At 34.2% G+C, this 23,189-nt stretch overlaps 1 protein-coding gene across 2 annotated transcripts in view; it reads right to left on the bottom strand.

Moving 5' to 3' along the window:
• The window catches only part of SENP6 (SUMO specific peptidase 6), a 116,045-nt gene that overhangs the window by 65,956 nt on the left and 26,900 nt on the right, over positions 1-23,189 (bottom strand). The window contains exons 4-6 of one of the 2 annotated variants that reach the window (XM_042939197.1): positions 15,066-15,208; positions 13,906-14,010; positions 9,234-9,254 (exon numbers count right to left, since the gene is read on the bottom strand). In XM_042939197.1, coding sequence (XP_042795131.1) covers positions 9,234-9,254; positions 13,906-14,010; positions 15,066-15,208 — 269 coding nt within the window. The remainder of the gene's footprint in view (positions 1-9,233; positions 9,255-13,905; positions 14,011-15,065; positions 15,209-23,189) is intronic. The other variant, XM_042939198.1, reaches the window with a different exon arrangement.

Below are 23,189 nucleotides of genomic sequence, written 5' to 3'. Positions count from 1 at the left end.
AAGCCTGGGAACTACAATATCTACTTACTCACCCTAAATAAAAACTTCTAACATATTCCCATTTTACTTAACCAGGGAATTAAAAATAAAAGAGGCTATTCTATTATTTGTAAATTCATTCACACTGGTGATCAATACCTATCGGAGTAATATAATTAAGTAAATTAAAATTCTAAAGAAATTTTTCTAAAAGAATTTTATATTCTTATGTTATAATAGTCAAAGGACCTAAATTAAAAAAGAAGATAAGAAAATGACACAAGAAGAAAACAGTAAAGAGTAAGGATAGTAGTGTGTTTGTAATGTGAGTTAGCAGATAGTGAGCATCATGTGCCAGGTACTGTTCTAAGTGCTTTATATCTATCAAGTACTTGAATCTTCACAATTACCTTACGAAGTATATACTATTATTAGCACTTTATAGAGGAGATGGAGGCACAATAAAGTTAATTAACTTGCCTATATTCACACAACTATTGAATAGCAATGCCAGAATCTGAAATCTGGAAATTGCATCAATATTGATAAGTAATGGAATTTTCATTTTTGAGCTGCATTTTTGTACAACTGGGCAATGTCTACCCTGACAAAATTTTAGATTCATGAGGACATAAGTTGTGAAGATAAGAATTTGCCTTAGAGATAGTAGTAGTACTAGCACTATGAAGAAGATAGGTTTTTAGCTAATTTTATTAAACTTAAAACTCATGGTTTTATAGTTCATACACTTTCACACTAAAGGGAATATAATATAGTCTTATCTTTAAAGCAGATAATTCATTCTTTTAATCTTTAATTTTTATAATTATTTGCTTGGAAAAATAAAGATATCAACTTTAAAATGCAACAGAGGCAATGAATCTAAAGCAAAATACAATGATACTATTATGGTAAAATAGTGAATAACACAAATAGTATACATTCTTAAATACTAAGGATTATCAATACAGAAAATAATTATTTGACAGAGAATGGGCACAAAATCTGAAAATAGATATTTTAGATTTTGTACTTTGAACCTGTTTGATGACTTATTCCGGGGTATGCTATAAACACAGGTTTACTCAGTAATAACTGACATAAATCATCTGAGACAACCAATCATACATGTGCAGGGGTTGGTGAAAATGCTGCACTGAATGCACCATGTTTTTTGCAATCTGACACAGTGCACTGAACTATGCCTTGCTAATGGGGAACAAACACCACACAGAATACATCATATAATATCCGTGACTTTATCATGTATTGTAATGTTAATAAACTAGTCTGTGTTTTTTTACCAAAATTCCCAGATTTTAATAGCCATAATGTATTGAATATTTGCTCCATATTTCCTTATATAAACAGGGGAAACTAATTTTTCTTTTAAATAGTGTATAAATAAATTTCAGAAATAAAAGCATACCGTAAAGTTTAATATAACAATACAAGGATTTCAGGACAAAAGTAGCATTACTTTAACAAGAAAATTTTTAGAAACTTTCTAGCCATAAACTATCTTGTGTTCTTTAATTTTTAGTTTTTAAAAAATTGTTAGGTGATCAAAAACCAAATTTTATACTAATTTCTTAGTTTGAGGGTGCTATCACTCTACAGATACTAACATTTCAAACTCCAAGCCAGTATGAAGCTCAAGTCTAGGATTTAATTTACCAGTGGATATTTCTTTCCCTCAAACCAAGCAGAAGCACAGAAGCTTCTTTGTCATCTGTTATCTACAAGGTGGGAGGATTTTTTTGCTTGGGAGGGTTTCTGTTTGTATAGTTAAAAAAAAAAAACAACAACCCACCTCATGAACTCAACATTTTACAACCTGTAAAAACAATTGGAAAGCTTTTTTTCTTCTGTACAGAATTACTGAAATAACATCAAAATGCTTTGCTTTATTAGAGGTTAGATAGGCCTCAGCTCTGAAAGGTTTTTAAAATAAATTTAATTTTGGAATAATTTTAGATTTACATGAGAGTTAAAGACAATTCAGAATTATATTCCTCACCCAGCTTCTCCTAAAGTTAACACCTTCAGCATCATCATACATACGTCAAAAAAAGAAACCAACACTGGTACACTACTATAACTAAATGCCAAATTTTACCTGAATTTCACCAGCTATTCCACAAATATCTTTTTGTTCCAGGATCCACCTCATTTAATTGTCATGTCTCTTTTAGGCTCCTCTGTTTCTCAGTCTTACATGATGTTTCATGACCGTGGCACTTTAGAAGAGAACTGTCAAGGCCCCTCAACCTTGGTCACTCTGATGTTTTTCTAATGATTAGACCAACGTTATGAATTTAGGGGGAAGGTTACTGCAGAGCTGAAGTGCCCCTCTCATCACATCACATCAGGAAGTACATAATATCAATACGATTTATCACTGGTGATGTTAACCTTGATCATTTAGCTAAGGTAGTGGTTGCCAGATTTCTCCATTCTAGAGTTACTATTTTTCCCTTTCAACACTCTGTTTGGAAATAAACAAATCAGTCAGGCCAGCCCACAAAAGGGATGAGGGTAGATAAACCCCACTTCCTGAAGAGTGGAATATCTACGCAGATTATTTGGAATTCTATAATAAACAACTGTCCATTTCCTTCAATTCATTTTAAATAGCTTGTAAAACCCTAGGATAATTTGAGTAAATAAATGATTCATTTATTCAACCAATTTTTATCAATAAGATATATGGGTATTTATTTTATACTTCAGATTATAATCCAATTGTTTTAGTTTTGGTCTTTGGGAGTGCTTTCAGTTGGCTCCTTTGTCCACTTGCTTGATGTGATGTCAGTTCTTTTTTTAAATTCTGATAAAATACATATAATGTAAAATTTACAGACATATAGAATGCTTCATAATCCACAGGTCACCTTTTTACAAAGGGCCTTGAAAATCTCTTTAATGTTACAATTTTAGTATATGTGCTGTTGAAGCAAATACCCTTTTGTTTTTTGAGTACTTGCTTGGTTTTTAACAATACAGGACACTCCACACTCATTTTGTATTTTCCCTACCCCATCCCTAAAATCAGCCATTTCTCCACGTTCTTTTTCTTAGAGAGTGGTATTAGAAACCAGGATCTAGGTGCTGAGTTTTTGTCTTGGTTTTTGCTTGGTTTTAATTATAGCTCATTTTATTAATCTTTTCATTGCTCTAACTGATCTATAAGATGTACATTTCTATGAAATAAATGTATTCATATTCAAATGTTAAAATTCATTATTCCAAACTCATGTTAAACTCATAAATTGGTGTAATTTTCTGAGATATACTAAAAATCTCCCACAGCTATACTCTAAGAACTTCTTGCATTTTAAATATTTAGGGACATTTTATATGTTAAGTTGTTATACTTTTATAGACTATGCCTGTTACATGCTTTTTCCTTTTTCATACTTCTTCTAAAAAAAAAAAAGTTTATTTTATTTATTTTGAGAGAGGGAGGGAGAGGGAGAGAGAAAGAGAGAAAGAGAGAGAGAGAGAGAGATCGATCTATCTAGTTTGGGGGGGGGGGGGCATGGAGAGAGAGAATCCCAAGCAGGCTCTGCACTGTCAGTGTGGAGCCTGACACAGGGCTTGAACTCACGAACTGTGAGATCATGACCTGAGCCAAGATCAAGAGTCAGACGTTTATCTGATTGAGTCACACAGGTGCCTTTCCTATTTAGTACTTCTAATTCCTAATTCCATCTTGTTATTAAAATTAACTCATGCTGTTTTCACCTTTTGTGATTCTAAATACCCTTTACCTTATAGATTGTTAATGTCTGATTCTTAGAAACGACATAGTATAACTGGGTTTAATCCAACCAATTTGTCTATTAAATATATTCAACCTGATCACAATTACTGTAACAACTGACAGAGTTCACGTTTTCCTTTCATCTTTATTACCTATCATTTTTTAATATTTGTATATATTTCAGTTTCCTCTTTTCCCCTATTTTTACTGGTTTACATAATTACTATTCATTTGTTTTCCCTCCCTAATTAATTTAACAAATAGTTACCTTTCCTCTCTCAACCTTTATTCCAATTACATATTTCTGTTAACACGTTATCAAGATTCCAAACATTTATTCAAGCAAGATGTTCTATTGCATCCCTAATGAGACGAGGTCTTTAAAATCCTGTTACTTCTACCCCTCCCAACTCTCCCAGAAAAAGGCCTTAAGATTCCTTTTATTTCTACTTTTCTACCTCCTCAACTCCCAACATTTTGCTGAGATAGTTTTGAATATGTAGTCATAGACTACATTGATTTTCCTTTCCAGCACATTGATATTTGGAAAGTAGAACATGCTTACTCTTAATTAAATTCCACTGAAGTTGTTTATTGTACCAAATTATAAATCATATACAAAAGATTGTTTTTTAAAAACTCTCAAAGTTTGGGGCACCTGGGTGGCTCAGTCAGTTAAGCGTCCAACTCTCATTTTGGCTTAGGTCATGATCTTGTGCAGATCATGAGACTGCATCCTGCATTGGGCTTGCACTTGGCAGCACAGGAGTCTCCTTGGGATTCTCTCTCTCCGCCCCTCTGGTGCACGTGCACACATGCACACACTCATAAATAAACATTAAAAAAAACCCAAAACTCTCAAAGGGGTGCCTGGGTGGCTCAGTCAGTTAAGCGTCTGACTCTTGATTTTGGCTCAGGTCATGATCTCAAGGTTTGTGAGTTCAAGCCCTGCATCAGGCTCCATGCTGACAGTGTGGAGCCTGCTTGGGATTCATTCTCCCTCCCTCTCTCTGTCGCTCTCGCTCCTGCTCTCAAAATAAATAAATAAATAAACTTAAAAAAAAAAAAAAAGAAACTTTTCAGATCACCTTACAAAGCCTTTTAAGACCTAGGTCCTAGCTGACCTTGCCAAACCCACATGGTATAACATTTTCTCCTTTGCTCCCCAAACTCCAGCAATAGTGGTCATTCTTTCTTTTCCTTGAACACACCAAACTCATTCTTGTAAAACTATCTTAGCACCTTCTCTTCCCTATTTGGAAAAGCTATCTCTGTGATCATGGCATGCTGACTCTTCATTTAGTCCTTGCTTAAAATGTTAGCTTCCTAATAAAAAGTTTCTCTGAACATGCAATCTAAAGAAACCATGTTGTCACTCTCTGTAACATCACTCAATTATACTCTTTACATAGAACTTATTATTTCATGTTTTACTTGTTCATTATTAGTCTTTGCCCATAAAATTTGTAAACCACAGGAATGCAGGGATCTTGTCCTTTTTGTTCATCACTATATCCTTATGGCTAGAACATAGCAAGCACTTGATAAATATTTGGAATGAATAAACGTGTATATCTAAAAGGCTGTATGCAGTCAGGAGTCCATTTATCAGGTTAAATAACTGTATAAAATAACTGTATAAAGAATGGTTGTGTTGGTAAAAACTGAGCCACTACTAGCCACCATGCAAAAATCCAAAATACTAATTTTTCACCCAAGGTGCAAATATCATAATTCAGGCATTTAAGGACACTTGCAGGGGCGCCTGGGTGACTCAGTCAGTTAAGCAACCAATTCTTGATTTCAGCTCAGGTCATGATCTCATGTCATGGTCATGGGATCAAGCCCTGCATGAGGTTCTGTGCTGAGCGTGGAGCCTGCCTGGGACTCTGACTCTCTCTCTCTAATAAACATTAAAAAAAAAAAATAAGACACTGCAAATTTGTTTATATTTATTGACTGGACATCTTGGTTGGAAACAATATACCCAGACTCTAGACTGTTTATTCTCCTTCTTCCTAGTCTTCTAGAGTTTCCATATTCAATCACTGTTTTCTTTTCAATACATTTTATGTGGAAAGGCAAATCATTCTTCTCTTCCTCCATTTATTCTTTAAAAACAAAAAGTCTATTGCTATTCTCAAATATTTACTCTCCTAAACGAACTTTAGCATTAACTGATCAAATTTCTTAAAATGACAACAAAGTCACTGAGATTTTGTCTAAAATTGCATTTAAGGAGTAAACTAATAAAGAATGTAATAGAGGTCTCGAGTACATCTTTAGATACATTTATAAAGGCTTTATAACTATTAACTTTATTACTGGATATTTAATTGTTGCTGTAAATAAAATTTTGGTCTCTCCAATACATACTCCAATTGATCAGAGTTGAATGAAGGAAACTATTAATACTATTAGTCTTGTAGCCTACCATCTTGCTCAACTTTATTATTTCTAAAGTTTCAGACGACTCTTATAAGGAAGACAGTATCATCTAAATGCAATTTTATTTTCAGATATCTTTAGACAGCAATTTATAATACTATAATAAATTGGTACCACCTCTCTCAACAATTTAATAGCACTTATCAAGAGCATTAAAAATATTTGTAACCTAGTCCAAAGAATCCTTTCACAGAGAATTTATCTTAAGAGAATCATTTAGAAATTTATACACAAAGTTGTACTTGAATGTGTCATATATAAAAGTCATGAAGTAATGAGTAAATAAATTATGAATACCTGCAGGATAACCTATTATGCATTCATTAAAAATCATTTTTAAAAGTCAACTTAAGCGCGCCTGGGTGGCTCAGTCAGTTAAGTGTCTGACTTCAGCTCAGGTCATGATCTCACAGTTCGTGAGTTCAAGCCCCATTTTGGGCTCTGTGCTGCAGCTCAAAGCCTGGATGAAGCCTGCTTTGGATTCTGTGTCTCCCTCTCTCTCTGCCCCTCCCCTGCTCGTGTTCTTTGTCTCAAAAAATGAATAAACGTTAAAAAAAATTTTTTTAATGAATAAAAGCTTATGAATTAATAAATAAAAGTGAAAAATGTTACGATGCATTTAGGTGAAATGCATATATTAAAAAGCACACAGAAAAAAAACATTGAAAAAGAAATGCATCAGGATCCTAATAATATAATTTTCTATTTTGAGAGCCTTCAGAAAATTATAAAATCTCTATAATACTTATCTTTCAAACATACTCTTTATGCAAACATTTCTAGTATTTTACCTATGTTCTTTCGATGTATTCTATTCATCTTTGTACTTTATTGATGCTTCAAAATTCTCTACAATATCCACATACTTTTTACACTAATAAATAATAAGTATTTTTAAAAATTTTAAATTGGAAAATCACTGCATGCTTCAGTTTCATAATGGGCCAACAGATTCTTTACCTAGGGAGGAAAAACCAGTTCTAATACCAGATTAAATATTCTAGGTTACTGGTGCTACCAAATATACTGTATTTAGAACCTATCTGTCCATGAGTCAGAAAGGAAGTCGAGTCATTCAAGTTGTCAAAGTCACCTACAACAACAACAACAACAACAACAACAAAATGGCAGCAATTTTTTGAAGTTTTTCAAGCTCTAGATATTAATACTGCTATTTATTATTTATTCCAGCCTAGTTTCAAACTCAAAGCACACCTCACTGTGCTCAGTACACAAATGAAAAAAAGCCTGGAAAAGACTTACCTTCCACAAGTATCTATTTTTTGTTTATTAAACCATTCTCTTATAAATAATTTAGTTCAAAAATTTATAGTCTCTCATGTGTTGAGGGATAAAGATAAAGGACCTTCTAGTACTCTTTAAAGATCAGAAAAAAGATGTAGCTTAGTGTTCACATGAAGGGAACAAAAAGGCTTATGTGAAAAGAATTCACAAAGTAAAATGTACTATCGCAAAAGTTCTCAGCTAATCTCCAACGAAGATAAACACAAAATAATTTTAGGTAAGGATCCAAAGATTAATGGGCTAAATTCAACCTAAAGATAACTATGCTGCTGAATAAAGCACTCAGGTATATTCATTACAAGTTTTTTATAAAGAGTAGCTGCTTCATATCTAATCCCTGGCAGTAATTTTAGTACAAGAGACTGACAGAATGTCAAGATTACTTTTTTTTCCCATCATCTATTACTTAAAGAAATTTCAAATTTTATAGTTTAGTCAGTTTTAAATCATTATCTCACTTGTTCCTCACAAATCTCCTTAAAATCGGGCAAATATTATTATCCTCATTTTACAGTAAGTTATGTGCCTGATACTGCTGGTTACTTAATTCCACATCTTCTGACTCCCGTTCCAGTATTATTCCAAGAGGGTAGGGATTTCTGTCTGCCCCTAGAATAGTGCCTGGCACATAAAGTCATTGAAAACATTTGCTGAATGTATCAATGAATAAATTTCCACTATAGAAATATGCATAAGCCAAAACAGTGCAAAAAATCAGCATAAACCCTACAAAGTTATTGTGAAAAACAGAATAATTTAAGATCTTTATATTATTGTGAGAATATTAGAGTACTTACATTTTATCTACTATAGCATACAGGAAAGTATTTACATAAAATGAGTCTGTTTTGTTTATGACTGTATAAAGAGTTAATGTACATTCTTTAGCAATTATATTTTAAAAATCTTATTAATGGATTTCAAAACAATATGTAGCACTTATGAGTTAAAAATTTTAAAGATATAATGACCCATCTATATCTGACAGAAAATAATGCTTCAAAGAGAAAAATAAACATAATGAGAAAATAATTTTTCTTCCCCAGTAGATTAAAATATCTGCCCAATCCATTCACCTAAAACATGTAAGAATTGTGAAGTATTTCAGAATTATAAAATATGACCAAATTTTTTGTTGACAGGATCATCTTTATAATTCAGAACTGTGGTGTTCAGTAAGGGGGAATATATGCATTTTATAAAATAATACAAGTTGTCCTCTTTACTTTCTATACACCTTTAAAGAAACTATAGAGTTAAAATTATGTAATTAAACAACTGTGCATTCTTAAAAAATTATTTTGAAGTTATTTATATCATTCAACACTTCTGCTAAAGGACACGTGCCTGCCAATGTTATTACAAAGTGAACAATCAGCAATCATAAAATTGTTTTGGGTCAGAATAGGCATACATTGATGTTTAGAGTTTTAACTCTACATTTAAGGCATTCTAATTCCACTTCCCCCTCAACTCTATCTAAAAAAGTATAAAAACAAAAGTATATCAGTAAAAGCAAAGTAGTCCTATCAATGTAAATATATAACCATATTGAGAATTATGGTGAAACACTAGCCACCAAAGTCAAATATCATGTTCTACCATCAATATTTCCTTTTATTAAAATAATAAATAAACTTTAATGATGAACTCAATGGATATTTTTCAAAGCATATAAATAATCTGGTATCTTACTGTTATATCCATGCTCTAATTTCATCAATATTAAGCTTACCTTTCCTTTTGGTCCAGACTGCTTAAAACATGAAAAAGAAAAAAAATGTAAGAGGCAAGACCTCATTTTTGATATATCATTGTAGTTTTAGTAACTGCGGTCAATAAGGCAAAACTCTGATGTGATTAATTTGTTTTAAACACATTATATATATACTATATACTAAGTTTTGAATCTTGTCAGATAAGTAAATTATTTTTAAGTTTTTGTTAATATAGAAAATTTATATCTAAACATATTTAAGAAAAAAGGATGTACAAAGATATGAAAGATTCTTGGGAGAGCTTTATTTAACCATCAACCAATTGATGATAGGTTTAGAGTAGTTATATTGTCTTCAAAGAACAATAAAATTTTCTGAAAGTTATAAATTTTTAGTGGTTCCAATTCTGTTATCAGGTGTGATAATCAGCTTCTGAATAAGAAAAAAAAATTTTTTTAAGTTGGAACTTTTGGATAAAAGCCATAGATTAAATACAGCAGCATATGGTTTTAGACACAAGGAAAGGCCTTGGATTTAAAATCATGGCCTCCAATCAAAAATACAATTTATAACCGGTCCACCCTTCTCCACATTCAAGGAAAACCTAAAAAGCTATCAATATCAATTACTCAATAGTAAAATTACAAAAACCTTCAATTTAGAATAAGATTCATAACCTAGAATTATTTATTATAAAATGAACAAAATATTCAAAACTGTAAGCAAAACATAGTTTACAAACTCCCCGAGTCCCCATATAAACTCTCACATTCCAATAACGTGGAACAAGTAAAACATTAATCATAGTAAATTAAGAGGAAAAAATAGTAATGTGGGTTTATACAAACAACACTGAAAAGACCTATTTTTTTTTAAATTTCAATAGTAAAGAATTATAAGCTTACATGAATACCATATTTGAAATTTTATCTCTACCATTAAAAAAAAGGATGATCTCTATAAAATAAATTTATGTTAGAAAAATAACAAAAAACTGAGGGAATATTACTACACCCCTATTAAAGTAAATAAAATATAAACATGAAACTTTAAGTCCAGCTTATCTTATATATTTATTTCTTCTGGAGCTTCAGGAAAACTAAAATGAAAACTCAAAGTTAGGCATTAACACCTAATATAGCCATTTCTAGCTCTACATTGTTGTGCCCAAGAAGTGAGAAGAGTTTAGTAGTCTATCGTTTTTGTTTTATAAACTCACCTGTATAGAGTAAAGGAAATAAGTAGAAGACAGAGTAGCAGTAGAAACAGGTTTGGTTCTTTCCAATAAACCAAGGGAGTTAGGAAGAAAACAAAAAACAAAACAAAAAAATATACATATGCCCATGCTCATTTCTCTTATCCTTGAAGAAAATGCATTTATTATGATAAGATATTTAATTTATAAGTCACTGTACTTGTATAAAATTCCTCAATATGTGTTTATTATCAAGTCCTGCACTGGAGGAGCATATATATTAGAAAAAAAAAAGAAAAAAAAGTTTTTAAAAAATGGATAGGGAAGCCATTATTAGTAATGTAGGACTTTGTAAAAATGTCAACTTACATTCTTGTTGGACTATTTCATTCTTGAACTAGTGCTGTACTAGTGTTCTTAAAATTTTTTAAAAAGGAAGGAAAAAAGAGAGACTGATTGATTCTGGTATCCATGACCTGATTTAAGACTTCAAAAATTCTTTCAAAGTGGTGCTTTTCATTAATAATTAAATCTTGCTTATTCCAGGAGCCCATTTTCCCATTTATGGATTATATATGCTTTTGTAGACATTCATTTTCCCCTATGGTCCTTACAAGTCTTTTCACCTATCCTTAATAAAAAACAAAAACAAAAACAAGTGAAAATGTAAATAAAACATAAACCAGTAAATGTTTTCTTTTAGCAAGTCTCACTGAAGTTAGGGGTGGAGATGGTATAGAGTTATATAGACCTTTTAATTTCTGCATTTCATTTTTCCATACTAAGACTACCCTCCTTCATCACTATTAGTATACAAACAACCTCTTTTAAATATAACTTATATTAACATTTGTAGTAGCAGTAAGAAAATAGATTAAAATCCTAATGTTCTCCCAAAGAGTAGTTCTAATAGTAGTAATCTTATCAGATATTTTAACAATCTTCATTTATTCCCTTTGGATTAAAAAGGTGTGATGTACTTGTTCCCACATCTTACTAAACAACTGCAAATTATTCAAAATGCAGGTATGATTTACTTTTAAAAGACAAATTATACCACTCTCCCCAAGAGGACTGTGTGTGTGAATTACCAGCTTATGGCATTTCCTTTAATTTCAAATTAAGAGTTGAGAAAATAGGAAAAATTAGGAGAAACTGTAAAAGCCAGTAAAAACCAGGGTGCTCACCTCATCTGAAGCATGACAACTGTGCCAACACTATACTAGTTAAAACCAAAAGTTTCGTGGTAACCGTTTTGGTGAAAGCTTTCTTCATGCCTTTGGAGATGTGGTTCCTACTGCATGGAGTCTTTTAATGAGTACACTCAAAAGCTTCTTTGGGGGCACCTGGGGGGGCTCAGTTGGTTGAGTGCCTGACTCTTGATTTTGGCTCTGGTCATGATCCCAGGGTGTGTGAGATTAAGCCCTGCATCCGCTGGCTCTGTGCTGACAGCACAAAGCCTGATTGGGATTCTCTCTCTCTCTGCCCCTCCTCCGCATGCTCTCTCTTTCAAAATAAATAAATAAACATTTAAAAAAAAGCTTCTTTACTACTTCCTTTGTGAATTCTTCACTGCCTCCTTCTCTGTAAATAGCACTACGCAAACTGTGTCTACTACACTGCACTTACCATGTTATCATTTGTTTACTTGTCTTTCTGTCCTCTACCCTAATCAAACTTGAGTGGGAAGGCAGGGACTTTGCTATATTCACCTCTGACTATTCTGTACCTCATCTATGTCTAGTATGTAACATAAAATCACTCAATGATTTTGAAGGAAGAAAATTGGGAAAACTCCCAGTGACCTGTTTTTGAATGTCAAAATCTTTTTAACGACAATCACACTTTAGTAAGCATAAGAAATGTTTATTCTGTAAATAAGAGACAAACATAAATACAATCTGCCCTGCTGACATGACTTTTCAGTTTTCCTTACTGCCCCTAGTTGTAAGAACAAGTATTTTCATTCAGGATTGTTTCTCTATAAACTAATTCAGGTTTGTTTGGTTTTAAAGAAACAATATTTTACTAGTAAATGCCATTTCCTATTAACAGAATCTAGCCTTTTATGCAGATGAACAATAATACATATGCAAGGTATAATAGGTGCCAAGACCTAGAATAAAACAAAACACAAACCAATTTCCAGACTGAAATCAGTTTTTTAACATTAACAATGATGAAAGGAGGTATGGAGAAACTAGGTCACACTGCAAATAACTCCAAACTAAAAAATAAGTTCAAAAGCAACAATAATTTTGGTTGCAGAACGTATCACTTAATTATAAATTATAGATGAGTATTTCAACATGGACCACATTTCAGAAAAAAGACAAATCTTTGTCAGCATTGGATTCTATCAGTGTGATCAGTGTGTGAAAATAGTGTCTCTCCTTTTTGCCTCTCTACTAATTACCCTCCTTTTATTATTTATTCTCATGTTTGTGCCACATGTTGGCTAGAGAGCTTGATTTGTGTACTTTACAGTAAGATAAGACAAGTTTTTGGTATGTGCAGTAATTTCTCTTTTGGTCTTTTTAGTTGTATTTCTCAAATATGTGAAAACTATGATAAAATAATACATTTAAGCAAAAGATTTTATTATCTGAAAGTACGAGAAAGATTTAAGGTTTTTAGGCTGAAAATCTATTATGCTATAGCCAATCTATCTATGTACATAGCAAACATAGCAACGGTTTCTAAGAGTCAGGACACATTTTATGAATGAGCAATAATCTCGACTGACATTTTTAAAAAATGAAGAACATATATACCAAATCTTCAAATTTTACTATTCATAAAAACATTTTACACAACTATTCATAAGGCAAAAATTTAGATTATTTATTTTATTGTTGAAGCCTAAAAATTTCTTAGTCGATTGAAATGGACCCAGAACTGAAATTGAACTGAAATTTCATAACCATTCAAAAAATGGTTATGAAAAACCTCCAAAGCACTTAAAACACCAAGCTTTCCCCACTGTTACTTTCATTATTTCAAGGTTTAAGTATTACTTTCATGATCAATGAGAACATCCAAATCTACTAAAACTATTAAAACACAAAATTTTTCCAATGAAAGCTAATAATGTGATTTGTTTTGAAACTATGAAATCCAATAAATCTTAAAATGAGCTAATAACTAGTTTTACTTATCAGAGCAAACCTACCACCTGAAGATTTCTTGTCAAATGTTGTACAGTCAATGTTGTAAAATCAGATTAATTTAACTGGAATATAATGTCACAGAAAGGTTTTCATTTATGTCTCTATTCACAGAACGTGATTTGTTCAAAAGCAGATATAAAATAAAATTCTTAGGACATGAATTATTTCAGAGACATGAATATCTTGTTACAGACAACGGAAACACAGTAAAGTTCCCCAAAGTAAAAAAGTTGGTTAAAGGAAAAACAAAAAAAAAAACAACAGTGAAGAAGTATTAAAGAGGATGGTATGTATATACTAAACAAAGGCAATTAGAATCCTTACCTTTGGGCTGCTGTTTTTACTAGTGACGTCTGTACATTAGCATGTTGAAAACGTCTACCATGAACTACAGTTCCAGAACATATTGATGCATTTTGTACATTTTCACTGCAGATGCAAGAAACAAAGAATAATTTGAACAGAGGAAAAATTACATACACACATGCAAAATAAATCCTTTCAAATCTGAACACATACACACAAAAAGCTCCACGCTAAAATATGTATTTTTACAGATCAATCCAATGACCATGTTAAATTGTCCACCAGGAGTTTTCCACTTTCTGAATTTGTCTCTGAAATGTTTCTAATACAATTCATGAAAGAAGATAAAACAGTAGAAGAACACTAGAATAGAAATCAGGAATCCAAATGAATGTTCTGTACTGTAAGATATCCAATAAATTAACTCAGATATATTTTTTCTTATTCTGTTAGGAACTATACATAAAAAAAGCTTTTAAACTGTATTACAAAGATTTCTTATATGTCAAAATAAAAATCAAATGTACTAACTGTAAAAAAAAGTAAAAGAAAAAAAAAAGTCAGGAGTCCCAAATTCTACTTCTGATTCTGCCATTGACTTCAAAGTTACTTAGCCTTCATGTACCATAGTTTTCTCTCTATAAGTTGACACAACTGAAATTGAAACAGTGCTTTTCAATCCTATTTCTGGGAGGTATAACAGCACAATCAATCATATCAGTAAAAGTGGTTCACTAGGACAACCCCTAAGGATTATAACTAGAAAAGGAAGAGGAATAAGAAATCTTAAAAAAAAAAAAAAAAAAAAGAAAAAGAAAAAGAAAAAAATCCCTTTTGAGATAATCCTGATTAAGTGTCCCCTAAAGGAGACATGACCCTTCTACCCTCCAGTGCCTTCTACTTCTAGTATTATGACCAACATTTTACTAACTATATGAGAGGAAGCTCATCTAATGAAATCTCAGTCTACTGGAAATTTTCTTGCAATATTTTTATTCAGAACCAAAAAAATCACTGTAGTCAACCATAATCCCAAATTCAAAGCAAAGAATTCATGCCCTGGTACAACTTTACCTCTTGGCACTGCTAAAAAGGTGAAAGTATAGGCTGGGTCAACTGGCCACAAAGGCAGTTAATTTTTGGTGTCAAACCCTTTATCTTTTCTGAAATGACTATACCTCAATTTCTTATTGTTGCTCAACATGTTAAGTCCAATTGGGTTGCCTTTCAAAGGTTTTAAACTGTCAGCCTTGTTTCGTCTCGCACATGTCTTCCAGGGGTCACCAGAACTGGTAGAAACAATTTCAGATTGACGATTTAACTGTAAAAAGATCCATAAATGTTAAAGAGTCAATAAACACAATATGGTTGTTTGAAAACTCACTTATTAAAAAAGCTGTAACAATAGTACCAGCTGTTGGAGACGGGAGAGAAGGATGACAGTGTCATGAATTTAAGAATTCAACTGTAATACTTTTTTTTCCTAAAGAGAACACAAATATGTAGGACCAGGGGTGTTCATATTATTTTCTCTTCATTTAAGTGTCTCCAAAGGTCTTTAAGATAATTAAAAGAGAAAAACAGAAGACATGAAGGGTAGACTATCTTCAAACAGAGCTTTACTGAGAGTAAAGAAAAATATTTCCCCTGCTACTGCTATTTGTAGGACAAGTACAGCCAAATGTGGTAATAAGTCATCATTTCAATTTACACAAGGACTTTGGCCTTAGCATCAAAGTTTCTATACAAACACAGAAACTGAAATGTCTTGATACTTTCATTGTTGCCAGTGATAATATATAGCATATCAACAATCACTTTGGGGAGATTACAGTAGGACAACAGGATGGCCCATTCCTTGGAAAATTCTTTTAAACAAAGAAACCTACTCTTACTACATTCATCACATCAGACATTTAAAAGCTACTTTCAGGGGCGCCTGGGTGGCTCAGTCGGTTAAGCATCCGACTTCAGCTCAGGTCATGATCTCACGGTCCGTGAGTTCGAGCCCCGCGTCAGGCTCTGGGCTGATGGCTCAGAGCCTGGAGCCTGCTTCCGATTCTGTGTCTCCCTCTCTCTCTGCCCCTCCCCCGTTCATGCTCTGTCTCTCTCTGTCCCAAAAATAAATAAACGTTAAAAAAAATAATAAAAAAAAAAAAATAAAAGCTACTTTCAGACTCATTAAGACAAAGGTCCACAGTTCTTAGTGATAATTTACCCAAAAACAACACTTTCAAAATCATTCTTATTTTTTTTTTTTTATTTTAATGTTTATTTTTGAGACACACACACAGAGAGAGAGAGAGCGCGCACAAGTGGGAGAGGGGCAGAGAGAGAAGCAGACACCGAATCCGAAGCATGCTCCAGGCCCCGAGCTGTCAGCAAAGAGCCCAACGCGCGGCTCGAACCCACAGACCATAATAAGATCATGACCTGAGCCAAAAGTCAGGACGCCCAACCACTGAGCCACCCAGGCACCCCTCTTATTTACTTTATTTTTGAATCAGTGGCCTAATATTTTATTTTCCACTCATATACAAGAAAATACAATTGTAAGAAGAGAGGAACTTGGCTTTTATTCCACAATTGATCTCCATAGAAACCTAACATTTCCCTAAAAAAATCTCTCTCACAAAAAAGTCCTCCTGAGTACAGAGTTCATTTTGCCAACACTATTCTTATTTTTAGGCAAATCTACATTACAAAATTCCAAAAAGATCTATTTTTGACACACTGCTTATCACTTTCTCCTCCTTGAGACATTTTGTTACTTCCTAATCTTTTACAGCCATGTGCTTCAGACTCTTCCATTTCTGGCAATGGCACATTAAGTAATGCAGATCAATTTCCTTCCATTATCTGAAAACAACTAGAAAAAAACCTGGACAAAATGCAAACTAAAAAAATGTATGTTTGAGACAGCTGAGGACTCCGAAGGCAGTGAAGAATTAAGAACTAAGATCAGGAACAAGAAACACAAGAGACCTGAGCCCAGATTTGTATTTTCCCCTGATGCATCTATTGATTCCAGAAGATGCAACTGAGAGGCTAAGTCGGAACTTCCAACAGAGAGCTAGAGAAACAAAAAGCAGGGATGCACATTTACCATATGTGACTGGCCTCATAAACCTTCAAAATTTGGATCAGAATGATAGGCTATGAATAATAGCCTTCGTAAAGACTGAAATCCAGCTTCTAATCATCTCAACCTTCAGTTCAATTAAGGAAGTTCCAAATGTTTAATGTAAATCAGAATTACTTGCATAATTAATTACAGAATTAAATTGCTGTGTCCAACCTTTTACAGTTTATTCTTATTCATTAGGTCTAGGGTGGGCCTAGGAATCTGTATTTCTAGCAAGTCCCCAAGTGATGCTGATACCACATCTGGAGAACCACTGGATTAAGGTGATCTGAGACTGAGACTGCTAATGCTCCTAGTAACAAGCCAGAAGTAAATATATTTCTCTTCCAAAAAGATAATTTTCTAGGCCTCCAACTACCTCCATGATTTTTCATATGCAATTAACATTCATAGCAGACTCAAAGAAATTAGACACATGATCAAATCAAAAGAAACAATTAAAAAACGGGGGAAAAAAAACCCACAGGGGATAAAGATAATGGGATTATCACACTCTTTCATTTCTGTTAGAAGAATACAATCTCTTTTGCATTTGGTGAATAGCATTATTGTGGAAAGATAACCATTTAGGAATCAAACAGACTTGTCTCTTCCTAGCTGGGTGACCTTCCTTATAGTCATAGGGTTATTTCATGCATTAACAAAAATATACACAAACTGCCTATCCCTGCAATGGGCAGATGGGTAGGAATTCAGTTATCAACAGTTCCCACTCAATTAGAAATACAGGTATCCTCTCTTAGCCTAACAACTGGTCATTAAGATGCATTCATTTGAGGAAAATTAGGCCTATCTAGTCATTGTGACCTAGCCCTTTCCCCAAGTTATTCTGAAAAAATGCCTTAAGTCAACGAATGGTTCTCAAAGTGTGGTTGCTGGACCAGCAGAACCAGCATCATTTGCAAACACTTAAAATGCAAATTATCAGGCCCCACTCCAGATCTCCTAAATCAGAAACTCTGGAAGTAGGGTCCAGCAATGTTTTTATCAAACCTTCCAGGTGATTCTGACGAACACTAACACTGGAGGGTCAATGCTCTGGGTGATTTTGATATATATAGCCTGTTAAGAATCTCAGAAGCAAAAAGTTTCCATTAACAAATGATCATATAAAGGCACCTGGATGGCTCAGTCAGTTGAGAATCTGACTCTTGGTTTCGGCTCATGTCATGACCTCACGGTTTCTTGAATTCAAGCTCCATGTCGGGCTCCGTGCTAACAGTGCAGAGCCTCCTTGGGATTCTGTCCTCCCTCTCTCTGCCCCTCCCCCACCTGCGCTATCTCCCTCTCAAAATAAATAAATTAAAAAACATTTTTTTAATGTTTATTTTTTGAGATAGAGACAGAAGTGCAAGTAGGGGAGGGGTAGAGAGAGAGAGAGAAACACAGAATCTGAAACAGGCTCCAGGCTCTGAGCTGTCAGCACAGAGCCCGATGATGGGGCTCAAACTCACAAACCGTGAGATCATGACCTATGTAAGCGGACGCTTTAACTGGCTGAGCCACTCAGGTGCCCCTCAAAATAAGTAAATTCTAAAAAAACTTGAAAAAAAAAGGGGGCTGATCATACAATTTCATTCTATCTAGGCTATTACAAAAGCTAATATTTAGTGAATACTTACTATGAATAGGCATTATGTTAGTTACTTTATATTCAATCTCCATATTTTATACATTTCAGTAGTTCTTCAGATTGGGATTCAGCAACCACACCTAAAACAGGTCAATTACTTGCTGCTGTTGAGTGATAGGATTAATTTCCCACTTCAATTCTCTCCTTAACAAAATCTTTCCACCACATGTCATTTAAACTCTATTGACATTCTATCCTTGTGCTATGAAGATCAGTGAGCTGAAAAAGCAAATCAACCTGTCCAAACTAGTTAAATGGCTTTAAACATTTAAAGACCAGTCTGATTCCAAAGTCTATGTGCTCCCATACTATACTGCATGAGAAATTTTTATAATGCTGTTTATAATGCTGTAGAAATATAAATAATGATGCTTAACAAGAAAAAAGCAGAAACAAACTGTGTTATTCCAGAAAGGACTCACCATTGGAATACCAACTATTCTACAGATACCAAACAGGAACTGCACTAAATATTCCTTTATATAAATGTAGAAAGTTCATCTTCCCTTTTAAGAATTGTTTAAGCCAAGGGGCGCCTGGGTGGCGCAGTCGGTTAAGCGTCCGACTTCAGCCAGGTCACGATCTCGCGGTCCGTGAGTTCGAGCCCCGCGTCGGGCTCTGGGCTGATGGCTCGGAGCCTGGAGCCTGTTTCCGATTCTGTGTCTCCCTCTCTCTCTGCCCCTCCCCCGTTCATGCTCTGTCTCTCTCTGTCCCAAAAATAAATAAAAAACGTTGAAAAAAAAAAATTTAAAAAAAAAAAAAAAAAAAAAAGAATTGTTTAAGCCAAGGGGCACCTGGGTGGCTCAGTCAGTTAAGCGTCCAACTTCAGCTCAGATCTCGCGGTTCATGGGTTCAAGCCCCACATCGGGCTCTGTGCTGACAGCTCAGAGCCTGGAGCCTACTTTGGATTCTGTGTCTCTCTCACTCTGCCCCTCTCCCACTTGTGCTCTGTCTTTCTCTGCCTCTCAAAAAAAAAGAAGCGTAATAAAAAAAATAAATAAAAAAAAATAAAATTCAAGATGATATATTCAATCTGGATGTTCCTGAAAATTTTTAATTTTTCTTCCCCTCTGCCCCTCTGTTTAATAGCCTAACACAGTTTTCTAGCTAATGCAAGCATAAGATCAGGAGAACTACTGTAGACAGAAGGATTAGCACAAAACAATCTTGATTACAAAACCAACTTTAAATACAGGCATTAGCCACTGGTGGAAGACTCAGTGGAGCCATGCACTATATAGGTTACGTAGCCTCACAATTCTCACAACCATCCTATAAAATGGACAATTATTAGCAGGTCTAGAATCTGATACTCTGATGAACTACTCTAATACTTTACTCATCCAAAAAAAGCTGTTTCTCTCAACTATCAATCCACATGGAAAACCTTTACACAGTACAAACAATAGGACAGGGATCAGCAAACCTTTTTTGTAATTTTTTTTTTTTTAATGTTTATTTATTTTTGAGAGAGAGACAGAGAGTGAGCAGGAGAGGGGCAGAGAAAGAGGGAGACACAGAATCCGAAGTAGGCTCCAGGCTCTGAACTGTCAGCACAGAGCCCAATGCAGGGCTCAAACCCACGAACCATGAGATCATGACCTGAGCCGAAGTCCAATGCTTAACTAACTGAGCTACCCAGGTGCTCCAGCAAACCTTTTTTGTAAAGGGTCACATAGCAAGTATTTCAGACTTTGTGGGTCAACAGTCTCTGTTGAAACTACTCAACTCTGTACAAAAAATTCAAATCTGTGTTATAGCATGAAAGCAGTAATAGACAATACATAAACAAATAAGCACAGCTGTTTTCCAATAAAATTTTATTTATAAACACAAATTTAAATTACATATAATATTTGCATGTAATAAAACAGTATTCTTTTGACTTTGGGGGAAATCATTTAAAAATGGTTCTTAGGCCATAGATTGTAGGCAAAATTGGCCTGTAAGCCTTAGTTTGCCAATTCTGTATTATATATTCATCAAGCAACAAATGAGCATAGTCAGTTACTAGAATTTAAGCTCCACAGGAAAAAGAAACTTGACTACTTTGTTCACTAGCATCTGGAACACTGTGATCAATACATATTTGTTGCATGAATAAATTTTTCATTGGGACTATGAAATGTGTAAAAATTATCAATATATGGTTATCATCCACCCGAACTTATCACACATCAAATAAATCAATTTAATGAAAAAATAAGTATTCAAGAAATATAGCACGTAAGAATTTCAGATAAGAAGATAACCTAAAAGAATCTATTAAATGATTACACATTTATAACGTACATTACAGGGGTTTTTGGGTGGCTCAGTTGGTTAAGCATCTAACTACTGGTTTTCGTTTATGCCATGATCTCATGGTTTGTGAGATTGAGCACCGCATCATTGCGGAACCTACTTAGGATTCTTTCTCCTCTCTCTCTGCCCCTTCTCCCACTCGTAGTCCCTCTCTCTAAAAATAAATACATGTTTTAAAAAAGTTCATTAAAGGGGTGCCTGGGTGGCTCAGTCAGTTGAGCGTCAGACTTCCGCTCAGGTCATGATCTCGCAGTATGTGAGTTCGAGCCCTGTGTTGATAGCACAGAGCCAGGTGCCTGCTTTAGATTCTGTGTCTCCTTCTCTCTCTGTGCCTCTCCTTCTCCGCTCATACTCTGTTTGTCTCTCAAAAATAAGTAAACATTAAAAAAATTGTTTAAAGAAAAAAAACACACCACATAAACTGAAAACCAATGTCACAGAAGTTAGTAACTGAAAACACCTTTTATTTTTCCCTGCAAAGTTTACTATATTTCTGTCCACCTAAAGAACACCTAAACAGTAGCACTCTAAGCAATCCAGATGTCAAAATAAAAGCTAGAGGGGCACTTGGGTGGCTCAGTCAGTTAAGCGTTCGACTTCAGCTCAGATCATGATCTGTGGTTCATGAGTTCAAGCCCTACGTCAGGCTCTGTGCTGATAGCTCAGAGCCTGGAGTCTGATTCGGATTTTGTGTCTCCCTCTCTCTCTGCCCCTCTCCCGCTCACACTCTGTCTCTCTCTCTCCCTCTCAAAAATAAACATTAAAAAATTTTTTTTAATAAAAAAAAAGCTAGGGAAAACTGCAATGTGAACAAACCTCATAGTTTTTCATTGTAACTTCATAAAGAAAAATTTTAGAGTACTAAGAGAAAATCTTCAAATTCTATAAATTCCCTTAATTACAACAAAATAGAGATGTTGTAGGAGAAAAAAAACCCCACAAAGATGGAGGGAAAGTAAATTTAAAAGCCCCTATAATACTATTCAACTGTAAATACAAGAAATCTGTGAAGAGGGTACTATGTCAAAATAGTAAAAATTCAACTTTGACCACATACTTCCCAAGATTACAAGAAAATAGGAACTTTCATATATTATTAGCGGGAATGGCAAATGCTAACTCCTATGAATGAGGCATTTGGTAATAACTAGCAAAATTACATATATATTTACCCTCTGAAACAGCAACTGCAATTCTAGGAATCTATCCCAAAAGTATACTGTAAAGATATGAAAAGATATAAGCATAAGGCTTTACTTATTTATTTTAAAGCATAAGGCTTTATTAAAGCACTACTTATAGTAACAAAAGACTAGGAAACACCTCTGCTCATCACTAGGCAATCAACTAAATATCTATTGTTTATCCACTCACGGGAATACTATGTAACAATAAAAGAGATGATACAGAGGTTTTTTTAAAAATGTTTTATTAATTTTTGCTAGAGGGCGTGAGCCAGGGAGGGGCAGAGAGAGAGGGAGAGAAGATTAGAAGTGGGCTCTGCACTGACAGCAGTGAACCGGAGGCAGGGCTTGAACAGACGAACCCATGAGATCATGACCTGAATCAGATGTCCAACTGACTGAGCCACCTAGGTGCCCCAAGAGACGATAAAGATCTCTAAATACTTTGCAGACTATACTGTTAAGCAAAACAATCGAAGTATCAAATAGTGTAGGCAGTTTCTCCAAGAAAGGATGTATATTGTATTAAAAAAGTGAAGAGGGGTGCCTGGGTGGCTCAGTCGGTTGAGCGTCTGACTTCAGCTCAGGCTATGATCCCATGGTTTGTGGGTTCAAGCCCCACATCAGGCCCTGTACTGACAGCTCAGAGCCTGGAGCCTGCTTCGGATTCTGTGTCTCCCTTTCTCTTTGCCCCTCCCCTACTCACGCTCTCTCTGTCTCTCTCTCTCTTTCTCTCAAAAAATGAATAAATGTTAAAAAAAAAAAAAAAAAAAAGAAAGGAAGGAAGAAAATTAAAATGAAAGGCTAAACCATGTAATTTTTAAAAAAGGTTGCCTATTAGTGAAAGAGAAAAGGATAGAGGAAATCAGAACAAAACCTAGACTTCTCTGAATAAAACTTTTATAGATAGGACTTTCAAATCACAAAAATGTTTTTTGTATAATTATAAAACAAACTCATTTTAATTGATTTAAAAAAAAAGTAATAGGGGCACCTGGCTGGCTCAGTCGGAGCTGCATGTAACTCTTGATCTCGG

This window comes from Panthera leo, chromosome B2, assembly GCF_018350215.1.
Source record: "Panthera leo isolate Ple1 chromosome B2, P.leo_Ple1_pat1.1, whole genome shotgun sequence".
Taxonomy (NCBI): Eukaryota; Metazoa; Chordata; class Mammalia; order Carnivora; family Felidae; genus Panthera; species Panthera leo.
Note: the sequence above shows the minus strand (reverse complement) of the source record. Positions and strands in the feature narration are given on the sequence as shown.